General features: G+C 38.4%; 1 protein-coding gene across 1 annotated transcript in view; it reads left to right on the top strand.

Annotated features, from left to right (window-relative positions):
• The window catches only part of COL14A1 (collagen type XIV alpha 1 chain), a 116,149-nt gene that overhangs the window by 90,768 nt on the left and 8,408 nt on the right, over positions 1 to 16,973 (top strand). Inside the window, exons 38-46 of the mRNA XM_039715386.1 lie at positions 1,449 to 1,502; positions 1,901 to 1,996; positions 2,848 to 2,901; positions 3,358 to 3,411; positions 9,134 to 9,187; positions 10,067 to 10,138; positions 12,125 to 12,160; positions 12,593 to 12,659; positions 13,253 to 13,441. Coding sequence (XP_039571320.1) covers positions 1,449 to 1,502; positions 1,901 to 1,996; positions 2,848 to 2,901; positions 3,358 to 3,411; positions 9,134 to 9,187; positions 10,067 to 10,138; positions 12,125 to 12,160; positions 12,593 to 12,659; positions 13,253 to 13,441 — 676 coding nt within the window. The remainder of the gene's footprint in view (positions 1 to 1,448; positions 1,503 to 1,900; positions 1,997 to 2,847; positions 2,902 to 3,357; positions 3,412 to 9,133; positions 9,188 to 10,066; positions 10,139 to 12,124; positions 12,161 to 12,592; positions 12,660 to 13,252; positions 13,442 to 16,973) is intronic.

Genomic DNA, 16,973 nt, shown 5'->3' on the forward strand with positions numbered 1-16,973 from the left:
GTTTAATTTAACTGCTGTTATTTTTGTAAGCACATATTGTAGCCCCTAAGAGTTCTATTCAGCCATGGTGTCTAGTTGTACAAGGTCCTTTCTGAGTACAATGATAGGCAGAATACCTGTAAAGCTCATATTCCAAGAGATTAGGCAATATACTCAGATGGGGGAAGAGGGAAATTTATGTTAAAAAAAGTTATTTATGCTGTCCTAGAACAGAAAGCACATGTAGATGTTGTTGCAAAACACATTTATGGCAGCCATCCACAGATATATGGTACTCCAGTGTCTCAGATGATACTAATAAAAAAAGAAAAAGTTGATTAATAAATGATGAGCAGATGTAGGAATTCCTGAAGAAAGCAAAAGAGAGAAAAATGTCCAAAAGAGCATTTTAAGTAAGAACAGCTCCAAATTAAACCATGTTGTATGTCTAGTAGGCTCTGGAGTTGTCCTTGCTGAAAACTATCCCTAAGTCATTAGAATCACAGAATTATAGAACTGTTTATGTTGGAAAAGACCTTCAAGATGATTGAGTCCAGCCATTAACCCAGTACTGCCAAGTCTGTCACTAAACCATGTCCTCAAGTGCCACATGTACATGCTTTTTAAACACCTCTGGGGCTGGTGACTCGACCATGTCCCTGGGCAGCCTGTTCTAAAGCTTGACAACCCTTTCTGTGAAGAAACTTTTCATAATATCTAATGGAAACCTCCCACAGTTCAACTTAAGGCCACTTCCTCTCATCCTGTCATTGTTACATGGGGGAAGAGACCGATCCCACCTGGCTGCAGCCTCCTTTCAGGGAGCTGTAGAGAGTGACAAGGTCTCCCCTGAGCCTCCTTTTCTCCAGGCTAAACACCCCCAGCTCCCTCAGCTGCTCCTCACCTGAGCTGTGCTCCAGACCCTTCCCCAGCTCTGTTGCCCTTCCCTGGACACACTCCAGCCCCTCAATGTCCTTCTTGTAGTGAGGGGCCCAGAACTGGACACGGCTCTCGAGGTGTGGCCTCACCAGTGCTGAGTACAGGGGACAATCCCTGTCCTGGTCCTGCTGGCCACACTGTATCTGATCCAGGCCAGGATGCCTTTGGCCTTTCTGGAAACTCAGCCTTTAACAATGTGATTTTGGTGAGAACAGACAGATGTGCAGGAGGTTTCAGCAACTGGAAGGGAACCATGACCACATTTCCATCCATATCATAGCTTTCAGTGTAATTTTGATTCTTACGTAGTGCGCATTCTTGGCTCTAAGAAGTAGTCACATCTGTGTTTAAATCTGTTCCTGTGTATGGCCACACTTCAGTATGTTCCAGTTTAATTGCTCCAGTGGAAGGATATTTACTGATTCTTGAGTACTGATTCAGGAAAAGGAAGAATCTGTTTGGGCTTCTCTGGATTTCATTTCTGTTGGAGAGTTTTGGTTTTCAGTGAGTCCCGTGCTTGTGCTTTACAGGGTGGTCCAGGTGTCAGAGGTGCCAAAGGTCATCGTGGTGATCCAGGTCCAAAGGTACTTTTCAAAGCACTCTAATTTGACAGATGCATGGGTTCTCGGTTTATTTCTTCATGGAGACCTTGAAATGAATTCCAGATTGTCTCTGGTGTTTTTGAGGAAAAAGCCTAGTGAAATGTCACTGGCATTTACTGTGGCTCTTTTCAAAACAATTACTTGTCCTATTTGTTCCTTGATGAAAGACATCAAATTCAGAATGCTGCTTTCACAGAATAAATCATCCTCTTTTTTTAGTGTTTATAAAGAAACCAGACAGTTTTAAATTGAACCCTAACTGCTCAATCATGTTAACTCATATTTCAGATGTTTTTGAATCTATTGGTATTTAATTCTTCAAACAGAAGCTGCCTTTGTCCATATGATAAGAGTTTAACTTATGTCCTGTGCTACTTTAGGGACCAGATGGACCTCGAGGTGAAATTGGTGTTCCTGGGCCACAGGGACCTCCCGGACCACAAGGACCCAGTGGACTTTCTATTCAAGGACTTCCAGTGAGACTTAAAAAATCAATAGGCATTTTTCTGTGATCTTTTAAACAGCAAATGGCTTAGACTAGACTGAAATAGCTTTTGCTGTTGTGATCAGAATCTGAATTTCAGTACTTGAGGTGAAATCACAGATGTGGGTTTGACCTCTATCAAATGTGGGTTTGATGCCAGAATTTCTGGTTTTTTATTTTGAACTGAATTTTTAGTCAGCTGAAAGTATTTGATTACAGGTTGAATATGACCTGGGTACTAGTATCCAAGCCTGGAGTCAAGTGAAAATAAATTGCAGTGGGGGTTGTGACATGGCACTAGACCAAATTGTTCATATTTTCTCTTTTTCTGGCTGTACTGCTCATTGCAGATCAGTTCTGACTTGAAAGGTGTACCCAAGAAAGAACACCATATTCTCTGCCAAAATTAAGCAATAATATTAATTACATAATAAAATCTATCCTCAGAGGAAGTGATTAGACCTGGATTTGTAAGGCTGTTGTGAAATAATTCAGAGAATTTCATCATAGATAAACATTGTTAGAACAATGAACCAGTAGCACTTATCTTGTTTTGTACATGTCTCCAGGAGATGGGTACAGACAAGCCTAGAAAAGTAGTAATACATATATTACTTTCTGCTAGTTTGGTTTTTTTTCAAAATTTACTATATTATAATGAAATTTCATCCTTTTCCCAGCCTATATAGTACTAATGAAAAATATAATGGCTTACCGGAGCTGTATATTCTTGATTATGTTGTCATAGAGAATAATAAGAATACTTTAATTATAAGAGCAGTTATTTAAAAATAGAAAAGTAACCATATATTTGGTTTACTATGTGTGATTGTTTATTTGCAGGGGCCACCAGGTGAAAAGGGAGAGAAGGGAGATCTTGGTTTTCCTGGCCTGCAGGTATTTCCTGTTGTATACCCTGTCACTTACGAAGTTTGAATGTTGAATTGACATCATTGTGAGTTTAGGGCACATTTTACAAACTGCCGAGAAATGTATTGTTGGGGTGAGTTTGAACAGGGTTTTAGAAAGAGGAGGAATCCAGGGTATGCTGGTGTGCAGCAGCTGATTCACTTGGGCCTGAAGAGTTGGTTACTTTCTTGTTTAATGCTGAAATTGTGTCTCTGTAGACTCAACCCCTCTGCATTTTAATGGTGTGTGTTTACCTATCTCTCATTTCACAGAAATATCTTTACTGAATTTCTTCTATGAGATTCATTACCACCCATTATTGAGCCACCCATTATTGAGCTTCCTAGTTCCATTTATCCAAAACATGTCATACGGTTTCACTCGAAAATTAATTGGATTCTGTTCATTTGAGCTAATTATTTTCTCTCCTTTTATAATGCTTAGGGTGTCCCAGGAGCTTCAGGTTCGCCAGGAAGAGATGGAGCTCAAGGTCAAAGGGTAAGCTAAAATATGTATGTTTTACATGTGTTTTACTCCCATTATGTAAGAGAAATGTTTCCTAATATGGTGGATTTTATAATTTATGCCACCTCTGTCCTTTCTGGAGACCATCTCTCTGTGCCAATGGGCACAGGAGGGTGGACATCCTTCTGTCTGCTGCTGAGGGTTGAGATGTGTGATGGGAGCCCTGCACCATGCCTGTGCTTTATGCATTTGGTAGAAGTAGATGTCACTTGTGTTCAGCATTGCCAATTAATCTCTTAGCTTATATATTTAAAACTAAATGGTTGTTAAATGGTGTATAATTAGTATGCAATCCAAGACAATGATCTAAATTTGCTTTCTAGCTATGTAATGAAACAGAGACAAGGGAATTTAGCATTGAATGTAGAATGATACCTGCAGAAACAGTTGACATGAAGAAAAGGTAAAAAAAATATCAAAATTTAGTCAATCTTATTCTGCTCCTGCTAAAACAGCTGAAGATACTTACAGTCTGTCTAGGAGTCAGTAAAAGAAAATTAATTTTCATTTGTGCAGTTAAGCCTATAAGTCCTCTTCTTTGTCTCCTTGGGGAGACTTCTGTTTCATTATTAGTCAGACTCTGGAAAGTTGTTGTTAGCATAGTACTAGATTTCTGTCTACAGCAGAAGTTCATTATGAAATATAACTTTCCAGTTTCATTTGAGCAAGATTTACATATTCATGATCCGTTTTTTGGAAATGTTAATGTAAATTGAACTTCAGAGAAATCTGGGAATTCTTTGATTTTCTGACCTTGTTATAAAAAACCCCAAACCCTGTAGCAAAACATGCATTTGAACTCACTATTATGAATTTAAACATTGGCATATCTTTACGTCTAGAAGTAATTCCACTGAAGTTACTGTAGAATTTGGGCAATAAAAAAATGTTTTTTTTTTTTCCTCTACAAATCAAGAAAAGAAAGGCATTTTATTAATACAAAGATTTATGCGATAGTATCATCAGATGAATAATCTAATTGGAGGAATAGCCTTCTAATTTTCAATTAAATTGTATTGAAGTATGCACGTAAATGCATTTTTCCCCCCTAGTTTATAATACTGTGATGTATTATGGTTTTACATGTTTTTGTGTCTTCTTTTTGGCTCCATTGGAATATTTCCCTCTAAATTACCCAACTTTCATGCCACCTGTTCATCTCCAGGTTAACAGAGACCTGAACCCTGATGAACATTTGGGTTTTTGCCCTGTTCCCTCTGGTCTTGGTCCTGGACGAGTTGAGATGGTGCCAAACATTGTACAAGGGAGTGCTCCTCCCCTTACATTCCTGAACATGAGGGACATCGAGGAGCTGCAGTTCAAGGAGAAAAGAACTCTGTGCTTTGATGTTATTCTGTAGCTGAATTCATATTTAGCAGAGGGTGCCCTCAGCCATGCCTTGATGGCAGCCAGCAGTTCAGGAGTGATTCTCCCACACGTGGGAGTTTCCAGGTTGTTGCCAAGATGGTGTTCCAGAGAAAAGCCGAGGAAGATGAGTGCAGCAAAGGTTTTTCATGCAGCCTGGAATAGTCATATGGTGTTTATTCTGTAGAATACCCCAGTGTTGTCTATAAAAAGGTAGGGCAATTACATAAATTGCCTGTTTTTATAGATACAGTAATAATGCTTTGTTTGTGTGTTCTCTTTCTTCTGTGCTGCTAATCATGGGAGCTGGATAAAGAGCCCAGAGCTCATAAAATTAGTTCTGTTAGCCCAGTATTGTCTCTGTACAACCCTTATGCAATGTTGTCCAGCTGTAATTATTTCTATGGCAACAAATAATTATGCTACACTGATTTTATGGTGTTGTAACTCATTTGATTCCTGTGAAGTTATGACAACATGAAATTGCTTTTAATGGGCAAAGATCCAAACCAATTATTTCACCGCAGTCTCTTTGAAGACCCAGCACTTAAAAAAGAGATAATTCTGAAGGGCATAACTGCAGCAGCAAAGGGAAACTGGAAAATTCCTGAGGAGTAAATTGCCTTTTTTTAATGTTCCTTTTGTTGGGTTTCCTCCTGTTAGTCAAGATGCCAAACTGTTTTGCAAGTATTATATACTAGAACTGGGATTTTCTATGTTTTTCTTAGCTTACTTATCCCTTCCTCTTTAGTATTTATTGATCTTTAAATATTTTAATTATAGTGGTACTAGTGCTGTAGAGTGCTTAGACAGGTTGCTAAATCACACTGATTTTAATGGGTGGTAAGCATAGGGCTGATATTTATTGGGAGATCTCTGAGAACTTTGAACTGGGTATAATGTGTTATTAGACTCAAGAAGTGCTGGAATTGAGATTCTTTTTCCTTCAGTTCCAGATAATTGGAATCACTTCACTTTTATAGTTTGTTTTCTCTTCTTTTTGTTTTGCTTTCTAGTGTTCATACTTTCTGATTTTCTTTTTGAAATCAGTTGAGGAAGGGGTTTGATTTTCCTTTCTTAATGTTGTAATTCAACACTTAATCTGTAAAATTTTTTTTTTTGTATTTCTGAACTTGGTTTTTAGTTCCTGACTTATTTGCTTTTTCTTGGTTTTAGAAAGAAATAGAGCAGCTTCCCTGTCAGTTATGTGAATTCATAAAAAGGTCATTTCAGAATGACATACCCTCCCTATGAAGAAGAATGGGATGTAATAAAATACTTTGGAAGGTTGAATCAGAGTAAAAATAAAAGGTTTTTTTCTGGTAATAAAGCAAATATTCTGAATATGCATGACAATATTTTATACCTGTCTGGTAATCTGTTTAAATCTATATCTCAGACTCCACATGAGGAACAGTCCCTTGCTCTCTCATCAGCTTCCAGAGTGTCAGGAAAGATGTTATAGATGTAAAACAGCTTATTTTTATTGTGTGGCTGGAGCTGTGGTTGTTTGGTGTCCTTTCTTGCTGCCCCATATTTGCAGCTAGCAGTATAGGGGAGTTTTACTAAAGAGAACAGATCTCGTTTCTCCACCAGCAGTCCCAAGCATTTCATGTTGAAACACAGATCTTGAATTGGCAGTCATGTGTCCCAGGCTGCAGGGGTTTTTAAAAGGCTCTACATTAAAGTCTTTCAAACCTGGCTCAGTAGCTTCAGTTAAGTTTTTTCTGATATCTAGTCCTACTTGAAAAGTCACCTCTCCACAAGTTGCCCCAAACAAATTCCAGGCTACAGAAAGCTCAAGAGTTTATAATGAGGTCAGCAGCAGTACTGATTTCAGCACCCTTGAGATTTTACTGGTGATGCCATTTGTATTTTGGCAAATAAAATCCCTTCTAAAATTTCTGTCAGAGCTACACTCTTTCTCTAGAACTTCTTTTCATGCCATTAGCAAAATATGTCTTCATTTAAACTTACTTTCCAAAATGATATAAGATTCTATTTATATAAGATGATATTTGATTCTAAGACCTACATCCTGGGTCACACATCAAAATCTGTCCTCTCCTGTTTTTGGACATGCAGTTCCATGGAAGAGAATCAGTGGCTTTGTGCAGAGTCATTTCTGTCCTGGATGTGACAGAAATATGTAATTCCTCCAGTGTGCTATGTAATTCCTCCAGTCATTTCCCTTGGTTTAGAGGTGGTTAAGCAAAGAGGAGAATTCAATAAATGGGAGATTAAATAGCATCTACCAGGCTTCAGTACTCAGAACGCAACTTTGTGAATTCTCACTATGCTCTATTTTCTTCTACATTACACACACCAAAAATTATGGGAGAAAGAGCCAGAAGAAATAAATTCCCACTCTTCCTGCCAATTTCCTGGTACTTACTAATCTCTGCTCTCAGCTCAAAAGTTCAGAATGAGTGTCAGATCCATTCTGGCCATCAGGTGGTCTGAGTAACATCATCCTCAAATGCTGCTGGCAGTATAAACAAATACTTTTAGTCTTTTACCAGCATAAGAGAATAGGTATTGCCATATTCTTTCTTGAACCAGGCTTGTATTTGATTTATTTTATTTACATATATAGCAATTTTCACATCTAGAAAGTGAAGGAGAGGTGATCTTTTGTGGGCGATACAGACACAATGCCAAGAGAAATAAACCCTAGGAGAATAGACAGGAGGTGATTACTGAGCAGCCAGGAGTAAGAGCACTGCTCAGAAGAAAGGAATTGTGAAATATATTCCAAGAAAATATATTGCTGATCATACTGTTAATTCTACTCTTTGACTGGGGTAGCAGAAGAGAAAAACGTACAGTTTTCTTTTTCTTTAGAAACCTGTAAATCTACACTACATCCTAGAAGTCAGTGGAAAGCACTATTTTCCCTCCCCCTAGTTAAATTAAGCCCTTAAAAGGGTCAAATGAGTTTTCATCCTGCTTTGGAACTGAGCAAAAATAAACAGAGGTTTTACATATTTGCTTTAAAAAGTGAAACATGAAGGTGTCAGCTTCATCTGGCTACACTGTGGAATATGAAGGTATTTCCTGTCAAGTCTAAGGATACCAAGATAACGTAATGTGAGTGGATTATGTGGCTTATTTTATCATCAAAACACCTGTCCACCAGAGATTTTTAAAAACCTTTCCAGGTATATGGGAGATAATATCTCCCACCAGCCATTTTTTATTCCATATGATTGCAGATTTGAATAATAGTTTCCAAATTGTGCAAAGCATAAAACTAGTAGTATATGTTATATTCATTACTAAAACTATGTCAGAAACAAAGATTTGGAAAAAAGTACAAACAAAAAAAGTTGTAAATTTTTCTTCTGAAGCTCCATGAGATACTGAAACCTGGAATGTTCTTTACTGTGTGTGTCACCATAAACATTTTCAAACATTTCAGCAATAAACCAAACACTTTCTAGCATAAACCACCTTTCAAACTGGTCTTCAGCCAGAGGTAAAACCATATATCTCCTGTTCAGGCTGCATAGTAATTAAAGAATTGTCTAATCACCAGGCTGGTCAGAAACCCAAGCTTTATAGCACGTGTATACAAAGTGCACATATTGGTTAATTTGTATTAACCAAATTATCTTACGTAAAGTAAAGAACACTTTATTAATAGTGTATTTTCTTCTACATCTGGTCAGTGTTTTTTTTCTGTGATGTACTGGCTTTCCAGTTTCCAAGTTATCTTTAGTTTTTGGCTCTCACTTCTGGAAGCTCTGAGGCACGTTCCTAATGGGAACCACATGAGCATTCCCGCTGCTCCCTGAGCAGGACCGCAGCGACAGCGGGAGCGCAGGAGCAGCACTGCCGGGCAGAGAATCCACTCTGCTGCCTTCCTTCAGCACCTCATCAGTGGCACGGGGAATGCTTGCAGCCAGGGAGAACAGATGCAGAAACATGACCTTGTGGTAGAGAGCTTTTACAGCAAACCCTCTCGTTTATTTCCCTACAGAAGTGTTCTAAGTGAGAATTGCCAGTATGAAGAATTTGGTATTGTCTTTTCTTCAAAAAAAATTATGTGACTAGCTGTCTTTTTTTGTTTTAGTTTGGTTTGTTTTTTTTTTAATCTTGGTAGCACTATAGCTTCTTTTTCAGAAATAAACCCTCCCCAGTGCAAAGAAGGAAATTTTTTTGGTAAGAGACCACTACCAACAGGTATTAATTTAGAAAACAAACAAACAACAACAAAGCAAAACAAAACCAAAGAACAAAAGTAAAAAAATTCTTCTAGATTAAACAGAACAGATTTGTGAAGTACATATAAAAAGCTGATGAAATTGCATTTATTTATCTTTTACAGGGCTTTCCTGGCAAGGATGGACCCACAGGCCCACAAGGACCTCCTGGCCCAATGGTGAGTATTTCCCATGGAATTTCTTAGTGCAAAAGTCAGCAGGATTTGGGGGGATTACAGGTCACACTGTTATCTGTGCTGCAGTGGATAGAGCAAGCCAAGGGAAGTCAGAATTCTCTTGATACACAGAGTTGGCAGAGAGCTGCTTGTCCAGTGTAATTTCTTTCCACTCTTACTTAGCTCAAGAGGAAAATGCCTCCCCATGGGAAGGGGAGAGAGTTGTTCTGTCAATAGATTGATATCTTGTTCTTAGTCAAGCAACTGCACTATAAAGAGGGAATTACTGCTTTTAACATTTGAAACAAGACTTTCTTTTTGTCAAAAATTCCAAATAGGACTGTTAGCTGAAGTGAACCACCAAGTTTTACTTGGTTTGGAGGCTGGAGGTGAGCACAGGTGCCCTCACAGAGTAATCAAGGAAGACAGCAGAGGCTGCCTCTAGTGCAGGATATATGTTGCCTTCAGAATCAGCCTCAGTCTTCTCATTTAGGGCAGCTAGGAAAAGTTAACGCATCCTTAATAGATTTAAAAGATAAGATGAAGCTGATGGTTGTACTGAGTATTCTCCAAGCCATCTTGTTGTTTTCCACAAAGAACATTCTGAGTCATCCCCCCTGAACACAGTACTGACATCACAGGATTTAGTCCAGTGATTCAGCAATTTCTGCCTGTTCCAGAAAGCAACCCAAATTATTTTTATCAAGTGTTTTTCTCAGAGCTGTGCTTATGGTGCTCTTTTTCCTGCAAATTGTATTTCTTAGTTTTCTCCCTGGGAATCTTCAGTCTTTGACTGACAGAAATGTTTGTGCACTTCTTCTCATCAGGACTCATGGATGTTGATTGTCATCACCACTATTTTCCTCTTCTTTTTCCACACAGGGCATACCTGGTGCTCCAGGTGTTCCAGGTGTTACTGGAAGTCAGGGGCCACAAGGTGATGTTGGAGCTCCTGTAAGTAAAACTAACTGGTATTTCCCTGTCTGCTGTTGTGCATTGGTTGGTTTCTGAGCCTGGCTTCACTGTTTGACAGAACTCCTCAATATTTATTGCCTGTGATCTGTTTGCAGTTAGTGGCTAAGTTAAACATCATATTGACCTTTCTTTGTTCATTCTTTGTAATTAAATATATTTGTTGATCTTACATACAATGTTTGGAATATAGGGATTAGAGTCAAAACACAAGATTAAAACACAGAAGTTAAAAACACAACTATGTGAATTTGTAGTCTTTGTGTAATTACATTCTTCTTTTTTTTTTCCCTTTGCCCTTCCAGCGACTCTCTGGAAATTCAAGTATTTGTTAACCTGAATATTTCCAAAATATTATTCTGATTTCCAAACTGTGAAAATAATATATGAATAAAAACTTGGCTTTTGAGTTTACTCTGTGTTTAAACCAGAACAAATTACTAATTGCTAGGGCTTTTTATATAATTTATCTAATTTTTGGAAAATTATATCCTCTATATCTAAAATTAGTATTACGAACCGTCCATTATTAAGTTTATATCTCGATGTTATTTTTTATGAATTATTTTAAAAACCCCAGAACAAGACATTTTGACAGGAAGAAACGAATACAGTTATGAAATCAATGTGTATTTTATGTAAAACAGAATATTTATTGTGGACTTTTTTGTCTCTGTAAGAATTCAGACAATATTATGTATTCATATTTTAACATTTGACTGCTTGTTTAATTATAAAGCCTGCTCAGCTTTTCCCCATCTATTACAGTAAACATCCTATTTAATTTTTAAAGACATCAGAATGGGACAGCATGTATTTCTGACTCTTTGTAGAATATAATTTTTTTTTTCCAAAATCCAGTTTGGTTTGGAGATTTAGGCCAATGCAAGCATTTTCATTCGGTTAAGTGGAATTGAAATTAAATTGACTGATAATATATAACCAAATATAATAATCTAAATGCCCAGTTCTGCATAGTTTCTAAATGTAAACATGGAATCTATAAAGGAGATTTGATGAGCTATGGAACCTTTACTATCAATATATAATATGTTGACTATGCAGTTCCTGTCCAAACACATGTTCCAGATACTGAACAAAATTTTCTAGAATGTAGGTATTCCTGTGAGTCATGCAAGAGCTCTGCTGTGCATGGTTAGACTCTAGTAGTGCAGAAAAAAACAGGTGGCTGAAAAATTACTGAGTTTTCTATTCCAAAACGTAGAGTTATAGAATAGAGTCCTTAGAAATAGTCTTTTAGTCTTTGTAGGAGTTTCCTCTCTCCAAGAATAGAATAAGCTGTGCTTAACCATGTATCTGTCAGCAACCACAAGGATCAAGCCCAGCTCTCAAGTGGATGGCCCATACAGGCTTGAGCCCATGGCCTTGGTGTTATTTAGCTCTGACCAACAGACCTCTCCTTGCTTCAGGAGTTCCTGAGAAATGTGCAGCCTACCCCAAAAACTGACATTGGTGAAGTTGCAACTGCCCTAGACAACTTGTTTCAATCCATAATCCTCCTCACAATCATTATGGTTTCACATTATCCTTAATGTCAAACACAATTTTCTGTGCAGTTTAATCCCATTGCTCGCTCTGGTCATAGTGGATGCAGAGTATCAGTACAGCAAATTTCAGGCTGTTATTTTGAAAAAAATTAGACCTGTTTCAGCCATATGAAATGCATCATGTGGAAGCCTGACCTTGCTATCATTTTGAATAAGTGAATTCAGTGTGTAGCAAACACTTGTGAAAGTCATTGTTCCCATGTAATTGCCAAAGGTGAACATTTATTGAGTACTGAAATGATAGAAGTGTATTTGTCACTGTCATATAACCTCCTGAAAAGTTGTTTATTGTTTATTTCTTCTCCCTTTACTATGAATCTGCAAGGCACACGAAGTTCAGGCATTAAAAATTTTGAACAGAACAAAATGAGAATTAATTTTGCATTAAATCTTTTCATAGGGTCCTCCTGGAGCTAAGGGGGAAAGGGGTGAAAGGGTAAGTCTATATTCATCTTTGCTGCGGGGTTTTTTTCCTGCCTGGCCTTCTGTCTCATAAAGAGCTTTTCCAAAAAAAATTATGTTTCTCTGTGTTTACAGGCAGAGTAGTTTTCTCTTTGCAATTACACAAACTTTCATTCTTTTACAGACATGTTCTTTTACATAGCTACATTAATGTTTTGAAGGTGGGAAGTATGTGGCAGCAAGCATGCCTCCAAATCTCTCATTAGAGTTATCTTCTCAGATCTCTGATTGCTGGCCAAATAGAGAAATGGGAACCAGTGAAATCACAAAATTTCTTTGGCTTTCCTTTCTCATCTGTGAGGATATAATGTCTCAGCAATAATAAATATCCTTCTCTGCTCAAAGTGCTGTCAGCACAGAACTGACTCAGGAAACTGTTTCCTGATCTGCTGCTGTTGTTGTCCAGGGTGATCTCCAGTCCCAAGCAATGGTCCGGGCTGTTGCTCGTCAAGTGTGTGAGCAGCTCATCCAAGGCAAGTGCACGGACAGTCCACATGCTTCTCTCTCTGGATCTTTTCCTGCCACAGCTACTTACAAATATGACACTTTGCAAAATATCCGACACAGTCCACATGCTTCTCTCTCTGGGATGGATCTTTTCCTGCCACAGCTACTTACAAATATGACACTTTGCAAAATATCCAAGGGATCTGTTTGTTTTAGACTAGACAGTTGAGATTTATGTGTCAACTAGATTTATGTTCAACTGGATTTATGTCCAACTAGAGCTGATTAGCATCAGCTTTCTGAAAAAAAAAAGATGGAACTGTCTCCAAGCTATTACAGTTTACAGAAGCTTCTGCTGCACCAGTTTAAAATTTTTATAGACATAAAATACAAAAGTCTCCCAAACCCTTGCCAAAGTAAGAACATAAAATCCTGCACAATAGTTCTTCCATTTTCTGTGCACTCCCTAACCTACTATTTCTCCCCCAACAAGTGCACAACTTCATAATACCAAACCATGACAGACCACAGCCTTGAGAACCTGCCAGTACTCTGCTGAAACTGTGCTGAACCAGATTTTCCTCTGCTACTTGAGAATTATAATTTTTTTTCCTGACAGGTCATATGGCAAGATATAACTCGATTCTGAACCAGATTCCAAGCCAGTCTGTCTCAACACGAACCATTGCTGGACCTCCTGGTGAGCCAGGTCGGCCAGGGGCTCCAGGGCCACAGGGTGAGCAAGGATCCCCAGGCATGCAAGGGTTTCCAGGAAGCCCTGGACAGCCAGGAAGACCAGGAGAAAGAGGTAGGCTTCATACTTCAGAAATACAAAATTATACCTCCCTTTTCTGATACATTCTAACAGTTTTTGTCTCCTGTCTAAAAGTGAAAGCAATATTTTGTCTCTAATTAATTGGTGAGCTTTACACAGACCATAATGGAGGCTCAGGAGACTCTGTCATGAAAGTCATGCAGGCTTTGCCAAGTGTGTTTTGGCAGGATCAGACAGAGGTTTAATGTTTAAACTGCTGAAGATTGGTGGAATTTAATTGTGCACATCCCATCACATCATGTTTCTTCTTAGTAAGACTCTAAAGTGAGCAGAATCCCTAAATGTATAAGCAAAATAGCAATTGAAGAAAGTTAGAAGCAAAACTGATGTGTATGTTAGGGAAATGCTGAGCTTTTCTGATAACTTCAAATGTGTCAGTCTAGGAATTTCTTTGTCATGACCACCTGAAAGACTGTTAAAAAGAGAAAAATTCCTAGTTTGAGGGGTTGAGAGAATCAAGAAGAGGAAATGGTGAGGTCAGAGAGAAGTAATACACTTAACATTTACAAGAATTCTCTTCTGTATTCTCATATGAAGGCTAGATCCCATTCTCCTTTCCTCCACGAGCATTGTCTAATAATGAAACATGCTCCATGTTTGATTTACTCTCTTTCTGTGCAGCCCTGGCTATCTTTTGCCCAGAGTAGCACTAACCTCAGAAGATAATACTGAGTAGATCTATAATTGTGAAAATGCCTTGAAGAACAGCACATGAGAAGGTGACCAAAAAGCCAAGAGACAAATGTGATATTCAGAAGCAGTGAATTGGTGTTGCTGTTACAAAATCTGCTAACTGGGATTTTAAAAATTAATTGCTGTGTAGACTGTTCAGGAACTTAATAGTTCCAGTTCACAGTAGCCATTATGACCATAGTTAAAACATTGTTTTTAATAGAAAGTCTTTGAGTGAAACTGTGAGTCTTGCCCTCAAGAGTGTAAATTCCATTACCATTTTGAAAAAAGAGGCAGGTACTGACCCTTCAGTCCTGCTGTTGCCTGCTCCAGCTGAACAAAAACCAGGCAGTGTCCAGAAAGGAGGAATGAAGGTGTGTGAGACAAGTAGAAAAGAAGACTGGAAGAGGCAGCATTTGAGGAACTGACTTAAAAAAGGGTGATCTGGAGACACTGAATGCAGATTTCAGAATATTTGATTCCACACTAGTATATTTTAAATATTTTCCTTTTTTTTGGGAAGAGGTTTTTCAAGCTAGGACTTCAGAAAAGAGACAACCAAAACGCCAGGCTATAAAAAAGGAACGTGTCCAACATGTTCTGTACTTCCCATTGTGTTTGCTGTGCCGATGTCCAGACACACATTGTGGGATCACAGAGTGATTAGATACAGTCATTTAAATGAAACATGATGTGGGTCAGCCCACTGCAGACAATATTAATGTCTGGGAAGCAGCATAGACAGCAGAGTACATAAAGGGTAAAAAAAAATTTAAAAAGAATATTGCCCCTTCCCTCTCTATTACCCTTTACTCTCTATATGGATAACTGATGTTAAAAGGGACAGATTTTGGCAGGCAGTGCTTGTGGGGAGTTTTATACTTGGTAGAGAGAAAGCTCTAATCAAGCATCCTTCAGAACTGCAGGCAGATTTTCATAAAATGTGATACCAAATGTTGGGAGTATTCTACAATATTTTCAGCTTAAAACTAGGTTATTTCAATAATCCATGTGTAAACTTTAAGACAAAATAATTGGTTGGTTTATTTGGAGTTGAAATGGATTTTAGGACATTTGTATAACTGGAGCCTTGAACAGAATCTGGAAGAAAGAGGAAGGAGCTCCTTCAGAATCTAGACAAAAATATATAATAATTTATTGTTCCTTGAGGATTCAATTTCTTCAGAATCAACTAAACTTTCAGACTGATGTGTGTTTGTTGTAGTAGCACTTTACTGAGCAGGAAGATACAGCCTCTTGGGATATTTCTGAATCAATTTCTAAGGAAGTGCTTTAAGCTAACCCCAAAATGCAAAAATGAAAATTAAAAAATATTTAACCAGCTTCATGCTTGTGGAGAATGATTGGAGGTTTATCATGGATTCCCACTTCTCACTTGACAGTAGCACTTTACTGAGCAGGAAGATACTTTTGCTACAGCCTCTTGGGATATTTCTGAATCAATTTCTAAGGAAGTGCTTTAAGCTAACCCCAAAATGCAAAAATGAAAATTAAAAAATATTTAACCAGCTTCATGCTTGTGGAGAATGATTGGAGGTTTATCATGGATTCCCACTTCTCACTTGATTCCTAATGACATATTATACACGAAAACAGCAGACTAAAATTGCTCAGCTTTTGGCTGGAAGTGTTTTTAGGTTTCCAGTGACTACAGAGAGGAGGGTAAATGGAGTCAGACTCCCTCCCTTGCTATGTTCTGAAATATTGTTTGCATTTAAGTTGTCAGCAAACACAATCTATTATCCTGTCCTGAAGATGTCCAGGCAGCCACCTGGAAGTCTTTATGTAAAATGTGTTTCTTTTCACTAATGTCATCAGTATTTTGGTTGTATATGAAGCCAATTTAATGTTCAAGCCCATTGCCAGATTAGCAACTCTGAAAGTCCAGTTTCACATCTAAGTTCAGAAAATACCCTGCAACATAGTGTGCTAAGAAGTAATAGTTATTAGAAAGAAAAACCACCTCTTTGGTTATCTAGTAGTGTTGCTTTTTCCCCCTTAAGCTGTTGGAATTGCTGCAGGAGCCTGTTACTGGCTCTGAGCTGAGTGGCAAGGTTTTGGGAGAGGGGGAAGATAAAAAGGTGGGGAGGGCAGATGTTTCTTTCAGCTCACCTCTCCTGCCCACCTCCTCTTCAATCCCAGCCTGTAAGAAGGGGTATTTCAGAAAGCAGCAAGAGGAACTGGTTAGAAATGGTGCACCACAGAGAGCTTTACTGGAAATGTCAGCAGCGAGAGACATCAGTGAACTTCCCTGCTCACTTGCCTGGCCAACAGCTCCTTTTCCTTTGTTTACCTTGTCACTCTGCCAAGCATTAATCAGAGGCTTTGGAAAGAGACATGGATTGAGTGTATGGAGTTGTGTTAGAAACCTCCACTTGAACTTCTGGGTCCATGATGTCCCGTTCCTGGATGGGATTCCTCTCACCATAACACACTGAGCTGGTCCTTCCAGCCATTCTCTTGACAGATTCAGCTCTCAGTGTCTGCTGGCAGCTGAGAGGCCACGTTGTATTTCCAGACCAGCCCCCTACATAGTCCCAGACAAATTACTAGAATTTTGCATTTTGCTTATTTGCATAAGTATAGGGGTTTGGAAAAAAACCAAACACTGATTATTCACAGCCTCATCTCTATTTTAATTTTAACTAGCTCACAGCATTGGTTTCTATTTTCCTTTCAGTTAGTTTGAACATATTTTGTTTTGGTTTTGTTTATGATCTGGGACTTAAATAACTAGTGTCTGGCTTCTGATTGCCCAGGAAGTAGTTGGATCTCTGCAAAATGGTATAGAAACCAAAAGAATCAACACATT

This window comes from Passer montanus, unplaced genomic scaffold (genome assembly GCF_014805655.1).
Source record: "Passer montanus isolate IOZ18808 unplaced genomic scaffold, ASM1480565v1 scaffold33, whole genome shotgun sequence".
NCBI lineage: Eukaryota > Metazoa > Chordata > Aves > Passeriformes > Passeridae > Passer > Passer montanus.